Below are 27,517 nucleotides of genomic sequence, written 5' to 3' on the forward strand. Positions count from 1 at the left end.
GAGCACAGCAACAAGAAACAAGGTAGTTATACTTCATCAACAAGGTCTCTCCCAGGCAAAAATTTCAAAGCAGACTAGTGTTTCAAGATGTGCTGTTCAAGCTATTTTGAAGAAGCACTAAGAAATGGACAACATTGAGGATCACAGACATGTTCACTTTGCGGTCAAAAAGCTATACTTTCTTCATGGAAACAAGGTCAATTGACACAACTATGTATGAAAACAAAGGAACTGGGGTGTAGAAAATGGCAGCAAGTAAGCTGGACTGTTGAGTCAAAATGTAAAATATCTGGCTGTATCAGAAGGCATTTTGTCCACTGAAGGGCTGGATAACAGTACAATAACGATTTTTTACAGGCAACAGTGACACATGGTGGAGGATCTTTGCAATTTTTGGGCTTTATTTCAGCCAATGGAGTTGGGGCTTTGGTCAAAATTAATGATGTCCTCAGTGCAGAGAAAGAGAAGCAGACACTTATCCATCATGCAATGCCATCAGCGAGGCGTCCAATTAGCAGCAGGTAACAACCCCAGACATACATCCCATGTCAATAAAAACTATCTTCAGATCAAGGAGTCCTGGAAGTGATGACATGACTGCCACAGAGCCCTGATCTCAACATCATTGAGTGTGTCTGTGGTTATTTTTCCAAGATGTTTGCAACAACCTCCCTGCTGAGTTCCTTCAAAAACTTTGTGCTAGTGTACCTAGAACAATTGATGTGTTCGGAAGGCAAAGGGTTGTACCCATATATTTATCTATACTTATTATTCATTGGTGATATATATTTATGTATATAGTTTATCCACCAGTAATATATTTTTGTATATAAAGAAACCATCACAAGTTAACCTCTCACCAGTCCTATTCCTGGGATTATGGTGTGGAGTGGCATAGTGTACGGTAGCCGGACCCTTCTAGTCTTCATTCCAGGTACACAAACATCTCTGTTCTAAGAACAAAAAAATGATACAAAAATATATCCCCATGTTATACCAAGATAAAAACCTTAAAACGGTTGTTACTAACCCTATACGATACACTGCTAAAAAAAACTCCCACATTTGGTAGCATACTATCTTCCAAGCCTATATATTAATTAAAGGGATAAACCGAAAAACACTTGATTACACACATCCATTTTTTTAAAATGTGGACATAACATCTGTACATGCTGCAAACACATAGTCAATGCTACTCAAGTCACATCTTCAACTACAAATAAAATCAACAACTTTTATTAATTGCAATTCTACACATATATTTACTTACCTTCAATATTCAGTATGTCTGCTGCACCACAGGTCCTCTAAAGATAAGAATCAGATGCCACCTATCAGATGCCGCTAACAAATTAATTTTCAAATGCTCAGCAGCATCGAAATATTTTTCGGTATCACGATGGTGACAGCTCGGTATTTAGAGTTAAGGGTATAGAGCAAGTCACCAAGCCGCAGAGCGGAGTTGATCACCATAGGAAACTTCTGAACTGAGTGTCCTGGTGCTCAAAGCTGTATTTTTTCACAATTAACTAAAATGTCGGTGTTACATAAATTTTTTCCAATGTGTCATTTTTTTAAGACAACAATACCAGGCCACATGCTACTGGGAGCAGCCTAAACATGCTACCATGGACTGCAGTATCTCCAGACTTGTCTTCCATCTAGCAAATTTGGGTCGTCATTGGTAAGACATTGCAAAGGTTGCTGCCAGCAGCAGATCTTAATGATTTGCGTGCCCAAGTGGCATTCCGCGTGGCAGAAGATTCCTCAGACAACTATTAGTAACCTCATTAATAGCATGCCGATGTGTGTGTATTTCAGCTGCACGTAGTGCTCATGTTTGATACTCAATAAATTGAGATGTTTTGAAAATTTTGTTTCCATGTTTTCATCATTTGTTTATCAGCAACATGTCTATCCATCCTAAGATTTCCATAATTCCACGACTTTCCTCTATTGGTGTTGCAATTTCACTGTTGAGGAGTGTGTGTATAAATAAGTATTAAAAACATCACCAATTTTCTAAGTAAATATATTTCTAAAGGTGCTATTGACATGAAATTCTCACCAGATGTCAGTAACAACCTATCACGCTGAGTATGGGGGAAACCCAGGGTATAACGACAGAAAACCTGGCCCTAGCTGACCCTAAAGCTAGGCCCTAGGTAGGGAGGGGGAGAGGTGAGGACTAGTGAGCCCAACTGCAAACTAAAGTACACACAAGGGAAACAAACAAGGGAATACACTTAGCTTCAAGATGACACCGGATGAAACACTGCAACAATCAACGAAAGGAACGCCAAGAAAATTCTAGCCGACTGCTAGAATTCCAGGCCTGAATAGATCAGAACATTCTATCACCAGCCACTCTCTGGACAAACAGTGAATTTAAGGATACAGCAAGGTCGTGCTAATTAGCAGCAGAAGGTGAAAGGTGAGGATCACCGCTGGGTCCTAAAGGTAGAATACCCAAGCAAGATGAGGATCACCGCTGAGTCCTAAAGGGAGAGGAATCATGAAGATGTTTGCAAGGCCAAACGCAGCGACCTTCTACAGCCGGACCCCGTATGACTGTCTGTCAAACCTGACACACCCGTGACACAACCCATCCAATCCACACAGGTAAAGAAATCAAACCATAGATGCCCATAAATTAAGTTATGTGTAATAATGACACAGAGAAAAAATATAGAACAAACTTAGTGAAATTTAATTAATACTTCATACAAAAGCCTTTGTTGGTGATGACAGCTTCATGGAGAAACTAGTCACATGCATTGCTCAGGTGTGATTTTGGCAACTTCATCCACACAAACACTCTTGAAATCCTGAAAGTTCCATGGGCTCCTTCTATGAACTCTGTGCTTTAGTTCCTTTCATAAATTTTCTATTGGATTCAGGTCAGGTGATTGGCTGGGCCATTCTAGCAGATTTATTTTCTTTCTCTGAAACCAAATGAGTTTCCTTGGCTGTGTGTTTGGGATCACTATTTTGCTTAAATGTCCACCCTTATTTCATCTTCATCATCCTGGTAGATAGCAGCAGATTTTTATCATGAATGTCTCTGTACATTTGTTCATTCATCCGTCCTTCAATTATATGACTTTTGCCAGTGCCGTATGCTGAAAAACAGCCCCACGTCATGATGTTTCCACCTCCAAACTTCACTGTTGGTATGGTGTTTTTGGGGTGATATGCAGTGCCTTTTGGCCTCCAAACGTGTTTATTATGGCTTCCAAAGAGTTCAATATTGTCTCATCTGACCAGATTGTTTTCTCCCAGTATTTCACAGGCTTGTCTAAATGTTTTTGAGCAAACTTTAAATGCGCTTGAATATGCTTTTTGTTTAGCAGTGGAGTCCTGCGTGGTGAGCCGTGGAGGTTGAGTGCATTACTTATTGTTTTCTTTGAAACAATTGTACCTTCTGATTCCAGGTCTTTCTGTAGCTCTCCACACGTGGCCCTTGGCTCTTGGACAACTCTGCTGATATTTTTTTTTTTTTCTAGTGAGGAGTGGAAGGTGTTGTGTTCACGAGCTCCACTCTTCTGACCTCGCATCTTTCTTGCAGAAGAAAATGTATTTGTTTACATACTGCTATACCAAACCTATACAGTATGGTCACATTGTAGGAATCAAATATTGCATTATATTGACCATACGAAAATATCACTTAACCCTTTAAAATTCCTTGCATATATGTTGCGCACAATACAATAGTAATTTGGTATATTGTATACATTGAGTTAGTAAATATGACGATAGATCTGAAATATTAGAACTGGGTGGAGAATCCTAATGTCTTTTATATCGGTAAATGTAGCGCTTATGGCTTAATAGCTTCAACTTTGTGCTTCTGTCTGGATGCTGTACAGCTAAACATTTATGCAAGAGATCTAAGTAGTATAGTGTACAGGAGAATGGCTGATCCAGTGCTTGTCCGGTCACCTGAGATAACCAGTGATTAATAGAAAGGATTAGTATTTATATAGTTTCTCCTTTGAAATCATTAACCCGACATAGAAACAGTTGCTGATTGCTCAAAGTCGTCGGTACAGATTGTCTGTGATGTAAATACCGTTTTCTGAGATGAAAGGAATGGGAACATGAATGCAACATGGTCAACATTGTCTTATTGACCTACATTTTTGCTTTGCATTAATCAAATACAGCACTAACCCTCTGTTCTGTTACAGAATGGCACGGCACCCGCCCCTATCAGTGGAAATCCAGGCTACGTATTTGGGCTACCCCTGGTTGCTGGCTTTAAATTGCCACAATATCCTTTTTGAATTTTGAATATAGTTTTATAGGTCACATAGCCAGGGATTTGCATCCAACACTATTTTGTACTGTTATTTATACATGGAGGGGGATACCAAGCAGGTTACTTTCCAGTCTGATTTATGTATGTCTTAATAAGGATCATAGACAGTTGTTGACTATAACAAATGTAAGTATAAATGATAAAACTATTTAACTGTGCTGTCCACTCCAACTAGGCTGTTTCCTTCTTTGTGATCCTATTTCCACCAGCACGTTTGGTGTTGATGGCCATGGTGCTTTTAGTGCACACACCTATGCCGTTTATATACTATATCAACCCTAAGAAGCCTAGTTCCAAAAATAAAATAGGAACAGAGAGGAAAGATATTTAGGAATACACCAATATCAAGTTTACACAATTTGAGACCAAAACATAGTTTCGAACTGAGGCCATGATGGGTATTATTTTGTTGGAAATTTTCTGTAGTTTTCACTCTCTGAATTGCAAAGGGTGAGATGTACAGTGAAAGTCTGCAAAAGAAATTTGCTTATAAAAAATTATTTATAGATCATGCATGAGATTTTAAATATTTTTTTCCCAAATATGGATGGAGAATCTGCAATGTGTAGAAAATCCACTGCTTATGCACTCCACATAACCTAATATTTTTTTAAGAAATATACCAATAACTTGGAAAACAAACTCTCTTACCTACTTAGGGGTCACACTCACTAGATTTCCCCTACAGTTATATTCAGCTAATATCCATACATTCAGTCATTAGAATCCACCCTAAGGGTATGGCGCCATTGTACCCGTTCTTATTTAGGTAGAGCAAATTTACTTAAAATGGAAACATTTCCCAAATTGCTTTATCTACTTCAATCCCTACCCATATACAGTACAGACCAAAAGTTTGGACACACCTTCTTTCTCATTTAAAGATTTTTCTATATTTTCATAACTATGAAAATTGTACATTCACACTGAAGGCATCAAAACTATGAATTAACACATGTGGAATTATATACTTAACAAAAAAGTGTGAAACAACTGAAAATATGTCTTATATTGTAGGTTCTTCAAAGTAGCCACCTTTTGCTTTGATGACTGCTTTGCACATTCTTGGCATTCTCTTGATGAGCTTCAAGAGGTAGTCACCGGAAATGGTTTTCACTTCACAGGTGTGCCCTGTCAGGTTTAATAAGTGGGATTTCTTGCTTATAAATGGGGTTGGGACCATCAGTTGTGTTGTGCAGAAGTCTGCTGGATACACAACTGATAGTCCTACTGAATAGACTGTTAGAATTTGTATTATGGCAAGAAAAAAGCAGCTAAGTAAAGAAAAACGAGTGGCCATCATTACTTTAAGAAATGAAGCTCAGTCAGTGCAAAAAATTGGGAAAACTTTGAAAGTGTCCCCAAGTGCAGTTGCAAAAACCATCAAGCGCTACAAAGAAACTGGCTCACATGAGGACCGCCCCAGGAAAGGAAGACCAAGAGTCACCTCTGCTTCTGAGGATAAGTTTATCCAAGTCACCAGCCTCAGAAATCGCAGGATAACAGCAGCTCAGATTAGAGACCAGGTCAATGCCACACAGAGCTCTAGCAGCAGACACATCTCTACAACAACTGTTAAGAGGAGACTTTGTGCAGCAGGCCTTCATGGTAAAATAGCTGTTAGGAAAACACTGCTAAGGACAGGCAACAATCAGAAGAGACTTGTTTGGACTAAAGAACACAAGGAATGGACATTAGACCAGTGGAAATCTGTGCTTTGGTCTGATGAGTCCAAATTTGAGATCTTTGGTTCCAACCACCGTGTCTTTGTGCGACGCAGAAAAGGTGAACAGATGGAGTCTACATGCCTGGTTCCCATCGTGAAGCATGGAGGAGGAGGTGTGATGGTGTGGGGGTGGTTTGCTGGTGACACTGTTTGGGATTTATTCAAAATTGAAGGCATACTGAACCATCATGGCTACCACACCATCTTACAGCGGCATGCTATTCCATCCTTTTTGCGTTTAGTTGGACCATCATTTATTTTTCAACAGGACTATGACCCCAAACACACCTCCAGGCTGTGTAAGGGCTATTTGACCAAGAAGCAGAGTGATTGGGTGCCACACCAGATGACCTGGCCTCAACAGTCACCAGGACTGAACCCAATCGAGATGGTTTGGGGTGAGCTGGACCGCAGAGTGAAGGCAAAAGGGCCAACAAGTGCTAAGCATCTCTGGGAACTCCTTCAAGATTGTTGGAAGACCATTTCCGGTGACTACCTCTTGAAGCTCATCAAGAGAATGCCAAGAGTGTGCAAAGCAGTCATCAAAGCAAAAGGTGGCTACTTTGAAGAACCTAGAATATAAGACATATTTTCAGTTGTTTCACACTTTTTTGTTAAGTATATAATTCCACATGTGTTAAGTCATAGTTTTGATGCCTTCAGTATGAATGTACAATTTTCATAGTTATGAAAATACAGAAAAATCTTTAAATGAGAAGGTGTGTCCAAATTTTTGGTCTGTACTGTACCTAAAGCCAAAAGAAGTAAAACAAATCAATTATTTGTATTGATCCTTTATTTGGGGGGTGGGGGATGGATGTCCTCTAATCCCTTTTCATATGCTATCTCAACCTAGGCTAAATGGTGGCATAAATTTCCCCAACATAAAATTATGCAATTTGGCCTCTCTCCTTAGAGCAGGGATGTCCAGCTCAAAGACACAGAGGGCCGAAATGAAAAACGTGGACAAAGTCGCAGGCCAACCAGTATACAGTATAATGGGCCCCACATAGTCCTCCATACAGAATAATGGGCCCCACATAGTCCTCCGAACAGAATAATGGGCCCCACCTAGTCCTCCATACAGAATAATGGGCCCCACCTAGTCCTCCATACAGAATAATGGGCCCCACCTAGTCCTCCATACAGAATAATGGGCCCCACACAGTCCTCCATACAGAATAATGGGCCCCACACAGTCCTCCATACAGAATAATGGGCCCCACATAGTCCTCCATACAGAATAATGGGCCCCACATAGTCCTCCATACAGAATAATGGGCCCCACATAGTCCTCCGAACAGAATAATGGGCCCCACATAGTCCTCCGAACAGAATAATGGGCCCCACATAGTCCTCCATACAGAATAATGGGCCCCACATAGTCCTCCGTACAGAATAATGGGCCCCACATAGTCCTCCGTACAGAATAATGGGCCCCACATAGTCCTCCGTACAGAATAATGAGCCCCACCTAGTCCTCCGTACAGAATAATGGGCCCCACCTAGTCCTCCGTACAGAATAATGGGCCCCACCTAGTCCTCCGTACAGAATAATGGGCCCCACCTAGTCCTCCGTACAGAATAATGGGCCCCACCTAGTCCTCCGTACAGAATAATGGGCCCCACCTAGTCCTCCGTACAGAATAATGGGCCCCACCTAGTCCTCCGTACAGAATAATGGGCCCCACCTAGTCCTCCGTACAGAATAATGGGCCCCACCTAGTCCTCCGTACAGAATAATGGGCCCCACCTAGTCCTCCGTACAGAATAATGGGCCCCACCTAGTCCTCCGTACAGAATAATGGGCCCCACCTAGTCCTCCGTACAGAATAATGGGCCCCACCTAGTCCTCCGTACAGAATAATGGGCCCCACCTAGTCCTCCGTACAGAATAATGGGCCCCACCTAGTCCTCCGTACAGAATAATGGGCCCCACCTAGTCCTCCGTACAGAATAATGGGCCCCACCTAGTCCTCCGTACAGAATAATGGACCCCACCTAGTCCTCCGTACAGAATAATGGACCCCACATAGGGGTGGGTGGTTCTGGTGTCATGGGCCAAATAAAACCACCCTGTGGGAGCCACGGGCCATAGTTTAGCATGTATGCCTTAGAGTAATTGGAGACTGGCTGCATGTTACATCTATATTCACAGATCATTCTATTGATCAATAGTTTGTCTCTCATATCTCTCACAACTGCACTTCACCTGCAATTTTCCCAACTGCCTGCTAACTTCCAGTATTAATCCTTTATTAATATCAACCTGGAGAGCATGACAGAAGACCAGACAATTGTTGTCATTACACCCTAATTATTCCATCCACCTCCCCCTAATTCAAAACCCTACCTTCCACCATGGACCAATCTCTCTTCATACTTTTTACCTTTGGTATAATGTGGGACTTGGATCTATTGATGTGTTAGATCATTCACATCAACGTATATTATTTCAGAGCTTAATTCTAAATACCCAAAAATCTCTATTGCATTCTTCCCCTATCTAAAAGCTAAAACATATATATCAACTATTCTGCCTCACCTTACCGACAGAGTACAATCCACAATTAAAGAAGTTGTCCACTACTTTTACATTGATGCCCCATCCGTAGGATAGGGCATCAATGTCTGATCGGCCAGGGTCCCGTACCGGCACACCCGCCGATCAGCTGTTTATCTTTGCCAGCGGCGGCCGGAAATGCTTACTTGCGGACCTTGGCCATCTAGCTGTAGTGGCCACCGAGGGGTACTACACAACCGCCTACTATTAAATTCAATGGGAGGCGGATGTGTAGTGCCCTGCTGTGGCCACTACAGCTAGACGGCCAAGGTCCGCAAGTAAGCATTTCCGGCTGCCGGCACAGATAGCAGCTGATCGGCGGGAGTGCAGGACCCCGGCCGATCAGACATTGATGCCCTTTCCTACGGATGGGGCATCAATGTAAAATTAGTGGACAATTTCTTTAAGGATATTCTTTTCACAATCTCAGCCCTCAAAAAATCAAATATTATAAGCTCCTTAATAAAGTAATAGACCATGTCGCCCAGTCAACATCACTAACCAAATGGTCGAGGGATATACCAGAACTCACTACACCTACCATACTTACAGCGATTGATTATAGCTATGAGTTTCTTCCTTCAGCGCAATTTATAGAAATGCTTCTCAATCTGTCATTGGGCCTATATTACCCCCATTAGAGGACATAGGATGGGTATTTTCCCTACATCAAATTGTTTCAAGTTTAATGCCCCTTGAGGCTGTCCTGTACTGCGGCATGTAGTCTTGCTCAGAAATGCAGTCTTTTTGGACAAAGATCCATGCTTTTGTATCTAATCACCAGACCAATTTCGCCCCCTTTGGTCCTATGGGGGCCACTTTCGGATATCAGGATGCTGAAACATATCGATGCAATGCAACAAATTCATAAGTGATATGTGATATAGTATCTTAAGCCTCAATACATTTCAGTTGTTCCATATGAAATCACATTAGGAGTTTAGACAATACACCTAATTTCTAAGGTCCAATAGGGGTGAAGAAGTCTAGTGAACAGACACTGCAGTAAGGTCTATAGTGGAGTTTGATATTAACCAACTATCTGTAGCTTCAAAGAACTATATGTGATTACTGCTCTAGGTGACACGGCCAATTACAGCACAGGATCGCAAATAATTCTTTTTTTTAAGTAAAACATTGTTTAAAAACAGACAAAGAAATGTTTTACTTTACAGCACAGGATCACAGAGTATTCTGTGATGTCTGTATACTCTTTTTTGCTTCCTCCCCTACCCAGGAGATGTGGTATGATCAGACCATGTTCCTGCATGGTCAGCCACAGCCATTACACAGTACACAGTAGGGGCACATTTAGAAGATTATCTCAGCACAGGAACATTTTATTTAAACACATCCAGTTGTGGAAGTTATTGATTAAAATCAACTTTTGTTCGTGAAAAAAACCCTTCAATCTATTGGTTTCCAAATGTTTTTTTATTCCAGATAGGTTTTTTTTTTATAAATAAATTCAAACCATATTAATCTGAAATTACAACTAATGTACATCCCGGTGTCATGAAAAATACCTCAGAACCACAGGGATATGTAAACGAGTTCCAAAGTTATTGCTACTTAATGTGACACGTGCCAGATTTGAATTTTCAGCATGAAAGCAGATTTTTGATCTTTCCAGTTTTGATGATTTTATTTAGATCTACAAAGGGTAGACATAGGCCTGTGTGGTATGTATGAACTCTGCACACGTTAAATTTTTTATTTTAAAGAGGTGCAGTATATCCAATTTTTTATTTGGGTCATACTTTTAGTCACTAATATAAATTTATTTGCATCTTTTAGAAAAAAAAATCACTTTGCTTCAAAGTTGCATGAAAGTGCCTGAGTGTGTAAAGTGCTGAATGGCATTTTTACATTGTGCCAGGTGTCTACTTTTAGAAAATATATGTATACAACCCCTGGCAAAAATTATGGAATCACCGGTCTCGGAGGATGTTCATTCAGTTGTTTAATGTTGTTGAAAAAAAGCAGATCACAGACATGGCACAAAACTAAAGTCATTTCAAATGGCAACTTTAGGGCTTTAAGAAACACTAAAATAAATCAAGATAAAAAATGTGTTTTTTTTTCAAACCAAGCAGAGGGAAAAAATTATTGAATACTCAATTCTGAGGAAAAAATGATGGAATCACCCTGTAAATTTTCATTTCCAAAACTAACACCTGCATCAAATTAGATCAGTTCGTTAGTCTGCATCTAAAAAGGAGTGATCACGCCTTGGAGAGCTGTTGCACCAAGTGGACTGACATGAATCATGGCTCCAACAGGAGAGATGTCAATTGAAACAAAGGAGAGGATTATCAAACTCTTAAAAGAAGGTAAATCATCACGCAATGTTGCAAAAGGTGTTGGTTGTTCACAGTCAGCTGTGTCTAAAATCTGGACCAAATACAAACAACATGGGAAGGTTGTTAAAGGCAAACATACTGGTAGACCAAGGAAGACATCAAAGCGTCAAGACCGGAAGCTTAAAGCAATATGTCTCCAAAACAGGAAATGCACAACAAAACAAATGAGGAACAAATGGGAGGAAACTGGAGTCTGTCTGTGACCGAACTGTAAGAAACCGCCTAAAGGAAATGGGATTTACATACAGAAAAGCTAAACATAAGCCATCATTAACATCTAAACAGAAAAAAACAAGGTTACAATGGGCTAAGGAAAAGCAATCGTGGACTGTGGATGACTGGATGAAAGTCATATTCAGTGATGAATCGCGAATCTGCATTGGGCAAGGTGATGATGCTGGAACTTTTGTTTGGTGCTGTTCCAATGAGATTTATAAAGATGACTGCATTAAGAGAACATGCAAATTTCCACAGTCATTGATGATATGGAGCTGCATGTCAGGTAAAGGCACTGGGGAGATGGCTGTCATTACATCTTCAATAAATGCGCAAGTTTACATTGATATTTTGGACAGTTTTCTTATCCCATCAATTGAAAGGATGTTTGGGGATGATGACATAATTTTTCAAAATGATAATGCATCCTGCCATAGAGCGAAAACCGTGAAAACATTCCTTGAAAGAAGACACATAAGGTCAATGTCATGGCCTGCAAATAGTCCGGATCTCGATCCAATTGAAAATCTTTGGTGGAAGTTGAAGAAAATGGTCCATGACCAGGCTCCAACCTGCAAAGCTGATCTGGCAACAGCAATCAGAGAAAGTTGGAGCCAGATTGATGAAGAGTACGGTTTGTCACTCATTAAGTCCATGCCTCAGAGACTGCAAGCTGTTATTAAAGCCAGAGGTGGTGCAACAAAATACTAGTGATGTATTGGAGTGTTCTTTTGTGTGTGTGTTTTTCATAATTCCATAATTTTTTCCTCAGAATTGAGTGATTCCATAATTTTCTCCCTGTGCTTGGTCTGAAAAAAATTACCCTTACTGAGTACCACATTTTTAATCTTGATTTCTTTTAGTGTTTCTTAAAGCCCTAAAGTTGCCATTTCAAATTACTTTAGCCATGTCTGTGATCTGCTTTTTATCAACAACATTAAACAACTGAATGAACTTCCTCCCGAGCCCGGTGATTCCATAATTTTTTCCAGGGGTTGTATATAAAGTATGGGGGTTTAGTAATATATATTTTTTATTTTGTAATTTAGGTTTTATCTGTAAACATCAAAAGTGCAAAATAGTTTTGGCTACCAGAGGCACAAATTGTTGAAAAGGCCGTGGCAGTGAAAGAGTCAATTTACCTTTTAAGATTATTTTGGAGTGCACTAAATCCTGAGTGAGAGAAAAGTCAGGAGACAGGGGTCTGCATTGAACCTCCATTTACTTATTCACTAAATAAAAAAAATCTAAACTAAAATCCAAAAATCTAAATTAGAAAAAATCCCAATACATATTCGGTACTTACGTGTCCGTAATTAGCAGCCCATCCAGAACAAGTGTTGTCACATGTCAGTGTTTATTATATAGTCTGCATTAGGAATAAAAAGGTTCCTAGAAACGTATTGGTTCCTGAGGGCACCCTCACCGATTTTATCTGATTAATTGATCTCATACGTTACAATAATCTATACATAATCAATTTGATACCAATAAATCATTATGATCTAGACTTGTAGATGGAGATATCTCCAACGGAAAGACTGATTCGCTGCTAGGTCACTTTGTGACTGCAGACTTCTGATTCTTAATGCCTGTGCATCGCAGAGTGACAGGATTCTCCAGTGAGAGCTGGTGGTCGCGTGACTGCAGGTATGCAATTTGGATACAAGCGGACATTCCGACTAGACATGCTTGCTCAATACAAGTGAATTGAGTGAGGCTGAGCATGTATAGATGGGATTTATACAGAAGTATGCAAATCACTTTTTTTTTTTTTTGTGTGACCACCTGCTCTCATCGGCGACACCAGAGAACCCTAATATCATGCGGTTCATATGCTGTAAGAATTCAGAAGTCTGCGGTCACATAGAGTTATTGCATACTTTCATCAGAAGACGGGACAACGCCTTCAGATGAAGATCGATTTAGATGGGCAGTTTTCTGCCCCCAAAAAATGAGAGCTGAGACTATGTAAAAATCAATCAATGCTCGTTTACAGGCCTGTTCACTCAGGCCAATACAAACCATCATACACCATGCATACAGTGATGACCAAAAGTTTTGCATTTTTTTAAAAAAGTGTGATTACATCTGTCTGGTTGTTGTGATGCCATTTTCCTGGTGATGAATTGAAAATGCATGAAGTTGTCATCATGCAAAACCTTAATTTTAACCAAAATGCTTTTGAATATAGGTATGGTAATTTAAAGAAAACTGACTGCCAAAGGTTTTGCATATACTATTTATTGGTCACAACATAGAGAGTAATTCATTGTTTACAATGCCATAAACTTAGTATTTTGTAGCATAACCTCTTGCTTTAATTACTGCACGACACAGACGGGGCATTGAAGCCACTAGGGTATTCAAGACACCTTGAGGGATCTTGCTCCATTCCATTTGCAAATCTGCAAACAATTCATCTTTATTGCTATGGGTACGGGGCCCAACTCATCGCCCTAACTCATCCCAAAGGTGCTCTATAGGGTGTAAATCAGGTGATTGGCCATTGCAACAGGCGAACATTTTTCTTAGCTAACCAATTTTTTACTAAATTGGATGTGTGCTTAGGATCATTGTCTTGCTGGAATTTCCATCCCCTGCGTACTTTGTTTTTACCATGTGGCAGCATTACATTCTCCAGTATATCCTTGTACATGGTAGCATTCATATTTCCATCAATTCTATGTAAAGGGCCAATGGCAGATGCAGAAAAGCAGCCCCAAACCATGACATTGCCACCACGCTTTCCTATTGGGTGGTATATATAGTGCTTGCCATCACTACCAAACAGATTGAACTTAGATTCGTCCGACCACAACACCTTAGACCAATCTGTCTCTTTCCATTGGCTGTGTTCTTTGGCAAACTCAAGTCGGACCTTCTGGTTCTTTGCGGAGATGAAAGGCTTCTTGACTGGAACTCGTGCATTTAACCCTACTGCTCTTAGCTGTCGCACCACAGTTTGCTAAATCAATTTGACCCCATATTCTTCTTTCATTTCATGTGAAATCTGTACAGCACTTTTATGGACATCAGATACTGACTTTTTCTTAATAATATGATCAACTCTGGAGGAAGTTTTCTGCGGTCGTCCACTTCTAGTTTTGCCAGCTGTTCCAGAACCTTCTTCGTCTTTCTTTAACCCCTTAACCCCCGAGGGTGGTTTGCACGTTAATGACCAGGCCAATTTTTACAATTCTGACTACTGTCAATTTATGAGGTAATTACTCTGGAACGCTTCAACGGATCCCCCTGATTCTGAGATTATTTTTTCGTGACATATTGTACTTCATGATTGTGGTAAAATTTCTTCGATATCACTTGCGTTTATTTGTGCAAAAAACGGAAATTTGGCGAAAATTTAGCAATTTTCAAACTTTGAATTTTTATGCCCTTAAATCAGAGAGATATGTCACACAAAATAGTTAATAAATAACATTTCCCACATGTCTACTTTACATCAGCACAATTTTGGAACCAACATTTTTTTTTGTTAGGGAGCTATAAGGGTTAAAAGTTGACCAGCAATTTCTCATTTTTCCAACAAAATTTACAAAAACATTTTTTTTAGGGACCACATCACATTTGAAGTCACTTTGAGAGGTCTTTATGACAGAAAATACCCAAAAGTGACACCATTCTAAAAACTGCACCCCTCAAGGTGCTCAAAACCACATTCAAGAACTTTATTAACCCTTCAGGTGCTTCACAGGAATTTTTGGAATGTGGAAGAAAAAAATGAACATTTAACTTTTTTCACAAAAATGTTACTTTTAGACCCAATTTTTTTTTATTTTCACAGGGGTAACTAGAAAAAATGGACCCCAAAATTTGTTGTGCAATTTCCCCTGGGCACGCAGATACCCCATATGTGGGGAAAAAACACTGTTTGGGCGCACGGCAGGGCTTGGAAGGGAAGGAGCGCCATTTGACTTTTTGATTGTAAAATTTGCTTGAATAATTAGCGGACGCCATGTTGCGTTTGGAGAGCCCCTGATGTGCCTAAACATTGGAGCTCCCCCACAAGTGACCCCATTTTGGAAACTAGACCCCCCAAGGCACCTATCTAGATGCATAGTGAGCACTTGGAACCCCCAGGTGCTTCACAAATTGATTCGTAAAAATGAAAAAGTGTTTTTTTTTTCATTTTTACGAATCAATTTGTGATGCACCTAGGGGTTCCAAGTGCTCACTATGTATCTAGATAGGTGCCTTGGGGGGTCTAGTTTCCAAAATGGGGTCACTTGTGGGGGAGCTCCAATGTTTGGGCACACAGGGACTCTCCAAACGCAACATGGCATCCTCTAACAATTTGAGCCGATTTTCCATTCAATTTGTTAGCGGACACCATGTCGCGTTTGGAGAGCCCCTGATGTGCCTAAATAGTGGAGCTCCCCCACAAGTGACCCCATTTTGGAAACTATACCCCTCAAGGATTTTATTAAGGTGTATAGTGAACATTTTGAACCCAGAGGTACGACACAGAATTTGATAACATTAGGTCATCATATTGAATAAGTTGTCATTAGTCTTGAGCGCAAGTGCTCGCTAATCGAGTTTGCATCGGGTACTCAGGTATGCACCGTGTACTGCGTGTGCTCGAGTGACATGCTCGAGTCCCTGCCCCGCATGTTTCACGGTTATTAGACTCCCAAAAAAAAACATGCGGGGATCGCTCGTGCATGGCAGGCAATCCCCGCAAAGTTTTTTTGGCCGCGAAGCATATGGGGCGAAGACTCGAGAATGTCACTCAAATACCCACGATACTCAATGCATACCCGAGCACCCGATGCAAACTCAAGTAGCGAGCTCTTGCGCTCAACACTAGTCGCCATATCGTCATCTTTTTTTCTTACTTTTGAAAAAAATCCCAACCCCATCACAACCCTAACCCCAAACCCAGCCCTAACCCTAGCCCAACCCTAACCCGAGAGTTTATTTTTTACGCCGTTCCTCGTACGGTATAAGTGATTAGACGACTTTATTCTTCGGGTCGGTGCGATTACAGTGATACCAGAATCATATGGGGTTTTTATGACTGACAGCTGTCACACACTAAAAGACGCATTTTTTGTAAAATCTAGTTTTTGCATCGCCATATTTTGAGAGCTATAATTTTTTCCAGATTTTGGCAGACAGTCATGTGACGGCTTGTTTTTTGCGGGATGAGTTGACGTTGTTATTGGTGCCATTTTCAGGCACGTGACATTTTTTGATCGCTTTCTATTCCGATTTTTGGGAGGCAGAATAAACAAAAACCAACAATTCAGGAATTGTTTTTTTTGTTTTTTTTATTCTGTTCCGCGTGTGGTAAAATTGATAAGGCAGCTTTATTCTTCGGGTCAGTACGTTTACAGCGGTACCACATTTATATCGTTTTTCTATGTTTTGCACTTTTGCATAATAAAAGCAATTTTATAGAAAAAAATTTTTTTTAGCATAGCTTTATTCTGAGAGCTATAACTTTTTTATTTTTCGGCTGATGGAGCTGTATGGAGGCTTGTTTTTTGCGGGACGAGATGACGTTTTCAGCGGTACCATTTTTATTTATATTTGTCTTTTTGATCGCGTGTTATTCCATTTTTTGTTTGGTGGTATGGTGATAAACCATTGTTTTTTGCTTTGTTTTTTATTTATTTTTTTTACCGTGTTCACTGAAGGGGTTAACTAGTGGGACAGTTTTATAGGTCAGGTTGTTCCGGACGCGGCGATACCAAATATGTGTACTTTTATTGTTTCTTTGTTTTTTTTATAATAATATTTAGTGATGGGTACATTATATTTTTATTTTTGGTGGATTATTTTTTTTATATTTTTACAATTTTTTTTTTTTTTTTTTTTTTTTTTTTTTTTCACTTTCTGACAGTTTTTACTCTGTCCCACTCTGGGACTTTCACTTTTTTTTATTCGGATCGCCTGCATGGCACAGGAATGCAGCACCATCCCTGTGCCATGCAGGCTGTCAGCGCTGGACAGGGAGAAGATAGTTTGGAGATGCACTGCGCATGTCCAAACAATCTTCCTGTTGTCTGGTGACCCGGATGTTGTCATGACGACATCGGGTCGTCATGGCAACATCCTGGAAGCCACGGCAGACAGCGCTGGAGGCCGGAAGAGGAGGTGAGTATCTGCCATCACCTCCCCTTGCCACCGCAATGCTGCGATCGACTTCGATCACAGCATTGCAGGGGTTAATGTGCTGGGAGCGGTGCTGGATCGCTCCCTGCACATAGTACCGGGTGTCAGCTGTGACAGTCAGCTGACACCCGGCGGCGATCACGCCCGCACAGCCTGTGTGCGTGCGCGATCGCGATGACGTACTAATACGGGTCTGGCTCTTAAGTCCCAGGGCACAGACGCGTATTAGTACGTCTAATGTTGTTAAGGGGTTAATATACGTGACACGTGACTCTGAGAACAGTTGAATTCCATAGCTACCTGTTTTTGGCTTTTGAATGACTACACTCTCAGAATAATAAGCTTCCTGACATCTGGTGACTAATTTGTCTTTGTCTTTGCCATGTTTTAACCTAAAAACACATACACAAAAAAAACAATTGTAGGTAAAATTTAGACTACCCATGACTAAATATGCAAAACATTTGGCCCAGCAAATGTTGAAATGGCATCACAACAACCAGACAGAAGTAATCACACTTTTAAAAAACAAACTTTTGGTCGCCACTGTTCTTTTGGCAGTGTAGCCCGTTTGCACACGGCGATCTGCAGGTAACAGCAATTTTTTTTATTGGCATAAATAATCCAACAAGCTGAAGAACTAGAAATTTGCTTGTGTCCCTGATAAGTGACATGTTTACATAGGCTGAGTGTTCTTATGGACATTTATCAATTTGTGGCCAGTTTAGATGGACCGCAAAGGACTGAAACGCATTGAAATGTTTTTTTTTCTTTTTTTAAAACAAATACCTGCAATTTCAGATCAATGAGAAATCCTTTAAATCATGATACAAGAGAATATAGAAGAGAATGCAATTTTATTTTATTACTTTTTTATCTCTTATGAACAAAAATGGATCCTTAACAACTTTATATAAATCTGGGATTATTTGGAGCACCAATAGGTTTGGGCAACTGACTTTGCTTAAGAGCTCAAATGACCAAAACTGTTTAGCAGAAGAAGGAAACAGGACTCCGGTGTTATTTGGTTACAACATGATGTCTGGGTGCAAGCTCCGGTAAGCAGATTTCATCTTTATACTGGGAATTTTATTTACATTTTTTTCTCAGTGCTAGTTCAGACAAGACTGCTTTCCCCATTAGTAGGTCTGTATTATGCATTGTAGACTAACTAGATAACTAACAAATATGAGTTGGGTTTAAACGAGGGAAGAGAGTCTAAAGGATTGTGCGTTCTTCACTCTTAACATCAAGAAGGTGAGTGATTTCCCCATATGGTATCTTCAGATTGCTTCCTTGGGAATAGTCTGTTAGCAACAGCTGACACAGTACTGGAACAGTAGGCAAAATGCGCTAGTCAGATGGACAAAGGGTTAAAAGGGTTATCCGGGAAGTTCCCCGGGTCTTGGAGCTGTAAAAAAGAACAAAGTGATACTCATCTGCCAACACGTGCCTGGATCCCGTGAAAGCAACTATGTTGTCTGCGCTAACACCATTCCACCAGGAGCAGGACCGCAATGGCCTGTGTTTGGCTTAATTCACATGGTGCAACGGTCCTGCTGCTGCTGGAAGTCACTTCTCCCCTTTCTGAGACAGCGCCAATCATTGAGCGACCTGCACTAGATCCAGGTGGGTGCCAGTAGGTGTATTTCACTTAGTTTATTTACTACAACTAAAGACCCTGGGGGACTTTTCTTTTAGTCTACACAACCTTTTTAAGGCAGCCAGAGTTTGGTTGTAAGGCCACGGCCCCACTATCAGTAATTGGTCAGTATTTTTCTCAGGAGTGGGAGCCAAAACCAGGTGAGGAACAATCAGACAAAAGGTATAATAGCAACAAGTCACCAATTCTGCATTTATAACCCACTCCTGGTTTTGGCTCCCACTCCTGAGAAAAAATAGTGACCGAATATTGATAGTAGGGCCGTGGCCTTAGCAATATTATTGCGGTGGATTGAACCACCTGAATGTCCAACTGGTTTGAGTGAGTGCAAAATTGTGTGAAGTGATGCACCCACAGCTGACCCTCTAATCCAGGAACCAAGGCACCGGACAATCTCCTTCAAACAGTCAATTTATTGATAATCATACACACAAGAACTTACATGTGACGTTCGGCCATATGGGGCCTTTATCAAGCCATTAAAAAAGACTTAAAATCAATTTAAGTTTGGTATTGTTGTAATCATAATACATAGTAACGTAGGTTGAATAAAGACCTAAGTCCATCCAGTTCAACCTTTCTCCCCCCAATTGTACTCCCTACACTAACATACTAACTTACTGGGTCTGGGCCTCACAAGTGTATTATTACCATTTTTATTATTGCTGCACTATTAAAATTAAAAATGAACCCGTTTATAATTTTTTAATTAGTTTTATATTTTGTACTACTCTTGTAATAATGGTATTACTAAAATCCCTATGCCTAAATCAGTTGATCCAGAAGAAGGCAAAACCCCAGGACACATTCAGTCAATTTGCATCATGGGGAAAAATTCCTTCTTGACCCCGAGAAAAGGCGATCAGTCCTAGAACCCTGGATCAAACCTAATTATGATACTAGTTATGTAATTACTATTATCTTATTAAATGTACTACTATAGGTGTAATATTTTGACTAATTTAACTATAACCCACAATGTTATGTGTATCGAGGAAATCGTCCAGCCTTTTTTTGAAGGCTATGTGGTACAGTATCAAATGCCTTTCCAGATAAATCACTTCAACCAAATTACCAACATCCAGATTTGCACTTATCTCCTCATAGAACCTCAACATGTTGGTTAGACGGAACCTATTTTTCATGAATCCATGCTGATTATCATTTATTATATTATTATGATTCTCTGCGATATAACTCTGCAGGTCATCTTTTATGATGCCCTCAAAAACTTTGCACGCTACTGATGTCAGACTTACCGGACGGTAGTTACCTGGATCCACCTTTTTACCTTTCTTAAATATCGGTACCACATCGGCTATCCTCCAATCCTGTGGCACTACCCCAGTTACCAGAGAGTCTAAGAATATGAGATACAGAGGTTTATTAATTACTGAGCTCAATTACCTCAGTATCCGTGGATGAATGCCATCTGGGCCGGGGGATTTGTCAATGTTTAATTTGCTCAGACGCAGGCGTACTTCTTTTTGTCTTAAATTAGTTATATTAGGTGGTGAACTTTAATTTTTGCCCCGTTGAAAGATCCCTGGAACGGACAGTTTGTTGGTGAACATGGATGAAAAGTGCCTGTTTAATATTTCAGCCTTTCCTTTGTCCTCTATAATTAATAGTTGTTATTGTTTTTAAGGGGCCGAAACCATCTGATTTTTTCTTTTTGGCATTGATGTACTGTATATATAACATTTTTTGGGATTTATTTTAATGTCGCTGGCGATTTGTTGCTCTGTAGATAATTTTGCTAGCTTGATTTCTTTTTTACATTTCTTATTTAGGTCTTTATACTCCTGAAATGCTATTTCTGTATTCTCGGCCTTCAAGATTTTGAATGCCTTTTGTTTTTGTCTTATTAAACTTTGTACTGTCTTATTTATCCATAATGGTTTCTTTTTATTCCTGGACATTTCATTACCAGAGGGTATAAATTTTCTACAGGATTCTAGTAGTATTTCCTTAAACATGCCCCATTTACGTTCGGTATCCCCAGTTACCATGACATGGTCCCAGTCTACACGATTAAGCTCTTCCCTTAATTTGATGAAATCAGCTTTCCTAAAGTTCCAGGTTTTTGCATTTCTTTTTTGAAGTGTTTTATTGAATATTACATTGAAACTTACCATATTATGGACGCTGTTTCCCAAATTCTCCCGGACCTGTATATCTGAAACAGTATCTGGTCTATTTGACAGAACCAGATATAGATTACCTCCCCTGGTTTGTTCATCTACCAGCTGAGAGAGGTAATTGTCCTGAACTGTGGATAAGAACTTGCAACTTTTAGCACAACTGGGTGATTCTATGTCCCATTGGATATCTGGATAGTTAAAATCCCCCATAATCAGGGCCGGCGTCAGCACCCGGGCAAGTGCCGGGGCCCTGAGCAGGCAGAGGGGCCCACTCACTGTCGGGGATCCCTGCGCGCTATGAGACCCGTGAGCGGTGCGGTGCCAGCGCCCGGTTTCCCCTGCTTGCTCAGGGCCCCGGCAGCCGGCGGCACAATACTTACCTCTCCTCGTGCCTCTGCAGCAGCTCCTGTCTCTCCGCGGCTGCTGCACTGTGACGTCACAGGTCAGAGGGCGCAGTGACGTCTTTACACCGCGCTCTCTCCTGAGCAGTCACAGCGCAGAGCGGGAAGACACCGGCGCGGGTGAGGAGTCCGGATGAGCGGCAGCAGGTGAGAAGTGAGGTGAGTATTTGTTTTTTTGTTTTTTAATATATGGAGGCGTGGGGCATTATAAGGGGGGGGGGGGGAGATGACATCCTACATGGGGCATAAGAGGGGGTGACATCCTGCAAGGGGCATTATATGGGGGGGTTGACATCCTGCATGGGGAATTATATGGGGGGGGAGTTGACATCCTGCATGGGGAATTATATGGGGGGGGGGGGAGAGGTGACATCCTGCATGGGTCATTATATAGGGGGGGAGTTGACATCCTGCATGGGGAATTATATGGGGGGGGGGGGAGTTGACATCCTGCATGGGGAATTATATGGGGGGGGGGGGAGAGGTGACATCCTGCATGGGTCATTATATAGGGGGGGAGTTGACATCCTGCATGGGGAATTATATGGGGGGGGGGGGGAGTTGACATCCTGCATGGGGAATTATATGGGGGGGGGAGAGGTGACATCCTGCATGGGGCATTATATTGGGGGAGGGGTGACATCCTGTATGGGACATTATATAGGGGGAGAGGTGACATCCTGCATGGGGCATTATAAGGGGCGGGTGAAATACTGCATGGGGCATTATAAGAAGGGGTGACATCCTGCATGGGGCATTATAAAGAGGAGGGGTGACATCCTGCATAGGGCATTATATGGGGGGGGAACAGCCTGCATGGGGCATTATATGGGGGAACAGCCTGCATGGGGCATTATTTTGGGGCCAGTATTCTGTATGGAGCATTATAAGGGGGCCAGTATCCTGTACAGAGCGTAATATGGGGGCCAGTATCCTGCATGGAGAATTATTTGGGGGTCAGCATTCTGTATGGAGCATTATAAGGGGGCCAGTATCCTGTACAGAGTGTAATATGGTGGCCAGTATTTTATGGGGGCCAGTATTCTGTATGGAGCATTATATGGGGGCCAGGATCCTGTATGGAGCGTTATATGTGGGCCAGTATCCTGTATGGAGTGTTAATTGGGGCCAGTATTCTGTACAGAGCGTAATATGGGGGTCAGTATCCTGCATGGAGCATTATTTGGGGGCCAGTATTCTGTATGGAGCATTATAAGGGGGCCAGTATCCTGTATGGAGTGTTATATGGGGTCCAGTATTCTTTATGGAGCGATTCACCGGTTTCTGAACTGTTGTGGAATTTACAATAGATATCAGTCATGTAATATAATAAGTGAAATCTTTGGCCTTGTACTATATATATATTTATCTGCTGTATCTGTGCATCATCAAGCGTGGTATGTGTTAAAGGGGCCCACAGAGACTCTTTCGCCCGGGGCCCACAAAAACCTGGAGCCGGCCCTGCCGATAATAAGGACCCTATTATTATTTGCTGCATTTTTAATTTGTTGCAGCATGTCATCCTCTACCAATTCAGCTATATTAGGAGGCTTGTAACAAACTTCAATTAAAAGCTTTCCATTATGGCCATCCCCATGTACATTAACCCAGACTGACTCTACATTGTCGCAGCTTCCCCCAATGTTGTCAATGAGAACAGGTTTTAAGTTGGATCTTACGAAAATACACACCTCTCCACGTTTTTAGTCTTTCCTTTCCTTTCTAAATGTAGTGTATCCCTCCATGTTTGTCACCCAGTCATGGTTTTCATCCAGCCAGGTTTCCGTAATACGTACCACATCATATTCCATGACCGACAAGAGTCTCTAGTTCAGCCATTTTGTTTGAGAGACTACTTGCATTTGCCAGCAAACATTTAATACCATTAGCACATTTGTTACTCCTACTCAGCTCCCTACTTTACTTGCGTATCCCAGCCCCCCTAGATCCTGTAAAAACCATGCTGTCCCACCCTCTTTGTCTACTCTATCTATCCCCTTATTAGCACGAATACCCTCCCTCCCACCAGATCCTAGTTTAAAAGCTCCTCCATTCGTCTGACCATTTTTTCCCCCAACATAGCTGCATTCTCCCCATTGAGATGCAGCCCGTCCCTACTGTAGAGCCTGTAGCCGACAGCGAATTCGGCCCAGTTCTCCATGAACCCAAACCCTTCCTTCCTGCACCAATTTCTGAGCCACTTATTTATCTCCCTAAGCTCCTGCTATCTATCTAGTGATGCTCGTGGCACTGGCAGTATTTCTGAAAACACCACCTTGGAGGTCCTGGCCTTCAGCTTCTCTCCTGGTTCCCTGTAATCATTTTTAAGGACCTTCCACCTCCCTCTAACTTTGTCATTGGTACCGATAGGTACCATTACCGCTGAGTTTTCCCCTGCCCCACCCAGCAATCAGTCTATCCGATCCGCAATATGTCTAACTCGAGCACCCTGCAGACAACACACTGTTCGGCATTCACAGTCTCGGCGGCAGATGACCTTGTTTGTCCGCCTAATTATGGAGTCCCCTACCGCCAACATCTGTCTGACCTTTGCTGCACTCCTATTTCCCTCCTTCCTGCAGCAGTTGTCTTCCTGGTTGCTAGGAGCTGCGTCCTACTGTAGTGATCCCAGCCCTGGGCTTGCATTCCTAATATCAGCCAAACAAGCATATTTACTAGGTTGTGCCAGATCAAGACTGGGCTCCCTGGCACTTTTTCCCCTACCCCTTCTTCTAACTGTTACCCAGGTACCTACTTCTGGGTCCTGATCTTCCCCACCTCCACCCTCCATATCACTGGCCCCAGCCAACGCAAGCTCAGTAAGCTCTAAACGCCTCTCCAGGTTTGCAATGCTCCTGAGTGTTGCTAGCTGCACATTTAGATCCAGTATCTTGGCTTCCAAACATGTAACTCGCTGACATCGACGGCAGACATATTCACCCTCAAACGGCAGTTCAGCCAGGCTATCCCTACATGTGTCACAGCTAACAATCGTGACACTTGCAGGCGCGGCGACAATGAAAGAAACGCAGAGCACGCCAAAATACTCAGCGAGCACCCGAGCGTGTTCCCTGAAAGGGTTAATGAGGCATACTCACTCATCACTATTAGGCTGTGTGCCCACTATGCATTTTTTAAGCGTTTCCGTAGCGGCAGTTCCGCTGCAGAAACACTTAAAAAACGCTTGGTAGAAGGTCTGCCATGTTCCCCAATGATAATCTGTATGTGCTGTGCACATGCTGCGGAAATTTACGCTGCGGATTATCATTATCCACAGCACTACCAATTATTTTGCGGAATCGCGGCGTTTTCGCCGCCATTGACTTGCATTGAATCGCATGATATCCGCATCACTACATGTGCACATGCGGATATCATGTGGTTCAATGTGCGGATGTTACCCGGGTTTGGAGAAGAGGAGACTCTCCTCCAGACCCGGGTACCATAGTACCTGTAAAAAAAAAATAAAAAAAAAAAAGAATAAAATAAAAAATATACAGTACAGACCAAAAGTTTGGACACACCTTCTAATTTAAAGATTTTTCTGTATTTTCATGACTATGAAAATTGTACATTAACACTGAAGGCATCAAAACTATGAATTAACACATGTGGAATTATATACTTAACAAAAAAGTGTGAAACAACTGAAAATATATCTTATATTGTAGGTTATTCAAAGTAGCCACCTTTTGCTTTGACTGCTTTGCACACTCTTGGCATTCTCTTGATGAGCTTCAAGAGGTAGTCACCGGAAATGGTTTTCACTTCACAGGTGTGCCCTGTCAGGTTTAATAAGTGGGATTCCTTGCCTTATAAATGGGATTGGGACCATCAGTTGTGTTGTGCAGAAGTCTGGTGTATACACAGCTGATAGTCCTACTAAATAGACTGTTAGTATTTGTATTATGGCAAGAAAAAAGCAGCTAAGTAAAGAAAAACGAGTGGCCATTATTACTTTAAGAAATGAAGGTCAGTCAGTCCAAAAAATTGGGAAACTTTGAAAGTGTCCCCAAGTGCAGTTGCAAAAACCATCAAGCGCTACAAAGAAACTGGCTCACATGAGGACCCCCCCTGGAAAGGAAGACCAAGAGTCACCTCTGCTTTTGAGGATAAGTTTATCCGAGTCACCAGCCTCAGAAATCGCAGGTTAACAGCTGCTCAGATTAGAGACCAGGTCAATGCCACAGAGTTCTAGCAGCAGACACATCTCTACAACAACTGTTAAGAAGAGACTTTGTGCTGCAGGCCTTCATGGTAAAATAGCTGCTAGGAAACCACTGCTAAGGACAGGCAACAAGCAGAAGAGACTTGTTTGGGCTAAAGAACACAAGGAATGGACATTAGACCAGTGGAAATCTGTGCTTTGGTCTGAGGAGTCCAAATTTGAGATCTTTGGTTCCAACCACCGTGTCTTTGTGCGACGCAGAAAAGGTGAACGGATGGACTCTACATGCCTGGTTCCCACCGTGAAGCATGGAGGAGGAGTTGTGATGGTGTGGGGGTGCTTTGCTGGTGACACTGTTGGGGATTTATTCAAAATTAAAGGCATACTGAACCAGCATGGCTACCACAGCATCTTGCAGAGGCATGCTATTCCATCCGGTTTGCGTTTAGTTGGACCATCATTTATTTTTCAACAGGACAATGACCCCAAACACACCTCCAGGCTGTGTAAGGGCTATTTGACCAAGAAGGAGAATGATGGAGTGCTACGCCAGATGACTTGGCCTCCGCAGTCACCAGACCTGAACCCAATCGAGATGGTTTGGGGTGAGCTGGACCGCAGAGTGAAGACAAAAGGGCCAACAAGTGCTAAGCATCTCTGGGAACTCCTTCAAGATTGTTGGAAGACCATTTCTGGTGACTACCTCTTGAAACTCATCAAGAGAATGCCAAGAGTGTGCAAAGCAGTCATCAAAGCAAAAGGTGGCTACTTTGAAGAACCTAGAATATAAGACATATTTTCAGTTGTTTCACACTTTTTTGTTAAGTATATAATTCCACATGTGTTAATTCATAGTTTTGATGCCTTCAGTGTGAATGTACAATTTTCATAGACATGAAAATACAGAAAAATCTTTAAATGAGAAGGTGTGTCCAAACTTTTGGTCTTTACTGTACATTATACTTACCTTCTGATGGCCCCCGAGGTCCTTATCCGATCCGTCCTGGCTTCCCGGCAGCTCGCAATGGTCTAAAAGGACCTGCCATGACGTCCTTTATAAATAATAATATTTATTTTTTACCATTCTTTTACGGTCGGTTGCATGAATTTATATAGTGTGACCAAGTTGACAAGCACTTCCTCAAGGGGTCTAGTTTTCAAAATGGTGTCACTTGTGGGGGGTTTCCACTGTTTAGGCACATCAGGGGCTCCCCAAACGCGAGATGGTGTCCGCTAATTATTCAAGAAAATTTTACATTCAAAAAGTCAAATGGCGCTTCTTAAGGCCCTTCCGAACCCTGCCGTGCGCCCAAACAGTGCAAAAATAAAAAAAAAATGGGTCTAAAGTAAAATTTTTGTGAAAAATGTTAAATGTTAATTTTTTTCTTCCACATTCCAAAAATTCCTGTGAAGCACCTGAACTTCTTGAATGTGGTTTTGAGCACCTTGAGGGGTACAGTTTTAGAATGGTGTCACTTTTGGGTATTTTCTGTCATAAAGGCCCCTCAAAGTCACTTCAAATATGACGTGGTCCCTAAAAAAATGGTTTTGTAAATTTTGTTGGAAAAATGAGAAATCGCTGGTCAACTTTTAACCCTTATAACTTCCTAACAAAAAACCATTTTGGTTCTAAAATTGTGCTGAATCTCTGATGTAAAGTAGACATGTGGGAAATATTATTTATGAACTATTTTGTGTGACATCTCTCTGATTTTAGGTCAGGAAAATTCAAAGTTTGAAAATTGCGAAGTTTTCAAAATTTTTGCCAAATTTCCATTTTTTTCACAAATAAATGCAGATCATAT

General features: G+C 41.5%; 1 protein-coding gene across 3 annotated transcripts in view; it reads left to right on the forward strand.

Annotated features, from left to right (window-relative positions):
• The window catches only part of TCTN1 (tectonic family member 1), a 78,129-nt gene that overhangs the window by 42,822 nt on the left and 7,790 nt on the right, over positions 1-27,517 (forward strand). For 2 of the 3 annotated variants that reach the window (XM_073676312.1, XM_073676313.1), the window contains exons 10-11: positions 4,197-4,278; positions 18,253-18,394. In XM_073676312.1, coding sequence (XP_073532413.1) covers positions 4,197-4,278; positions 18,253-18,394 — 224 coding nt within the window. Of the gene's footprint in view, positions 1-357; positions 522-1,582; positions 1,836-4,196; positions 4,279-18,252; positions 18,395-27,517 lie in introns of those variants that run through there. The other variant, XM_073676314.1, reaches the window with a different exon arrangement.

This window comes from Phyllobates terribilis, unplaced genomic scaffold (genome assembly GCF_046119375.1).
Source record: "Phyllobates terribilis strain yellow unplaced genomic scaffold, ASM4611937v1 Scaffold_1__5_contigs__length_1240528914, whole genome shotgun sequence".
Taxonomy (NCBI): domain Eukaryota; kingdom Metazoa; phylum Chordata; class Amphibia; order Anura; family Dendrobatidae; genus Phyllobates; species Phyllobates terribilis.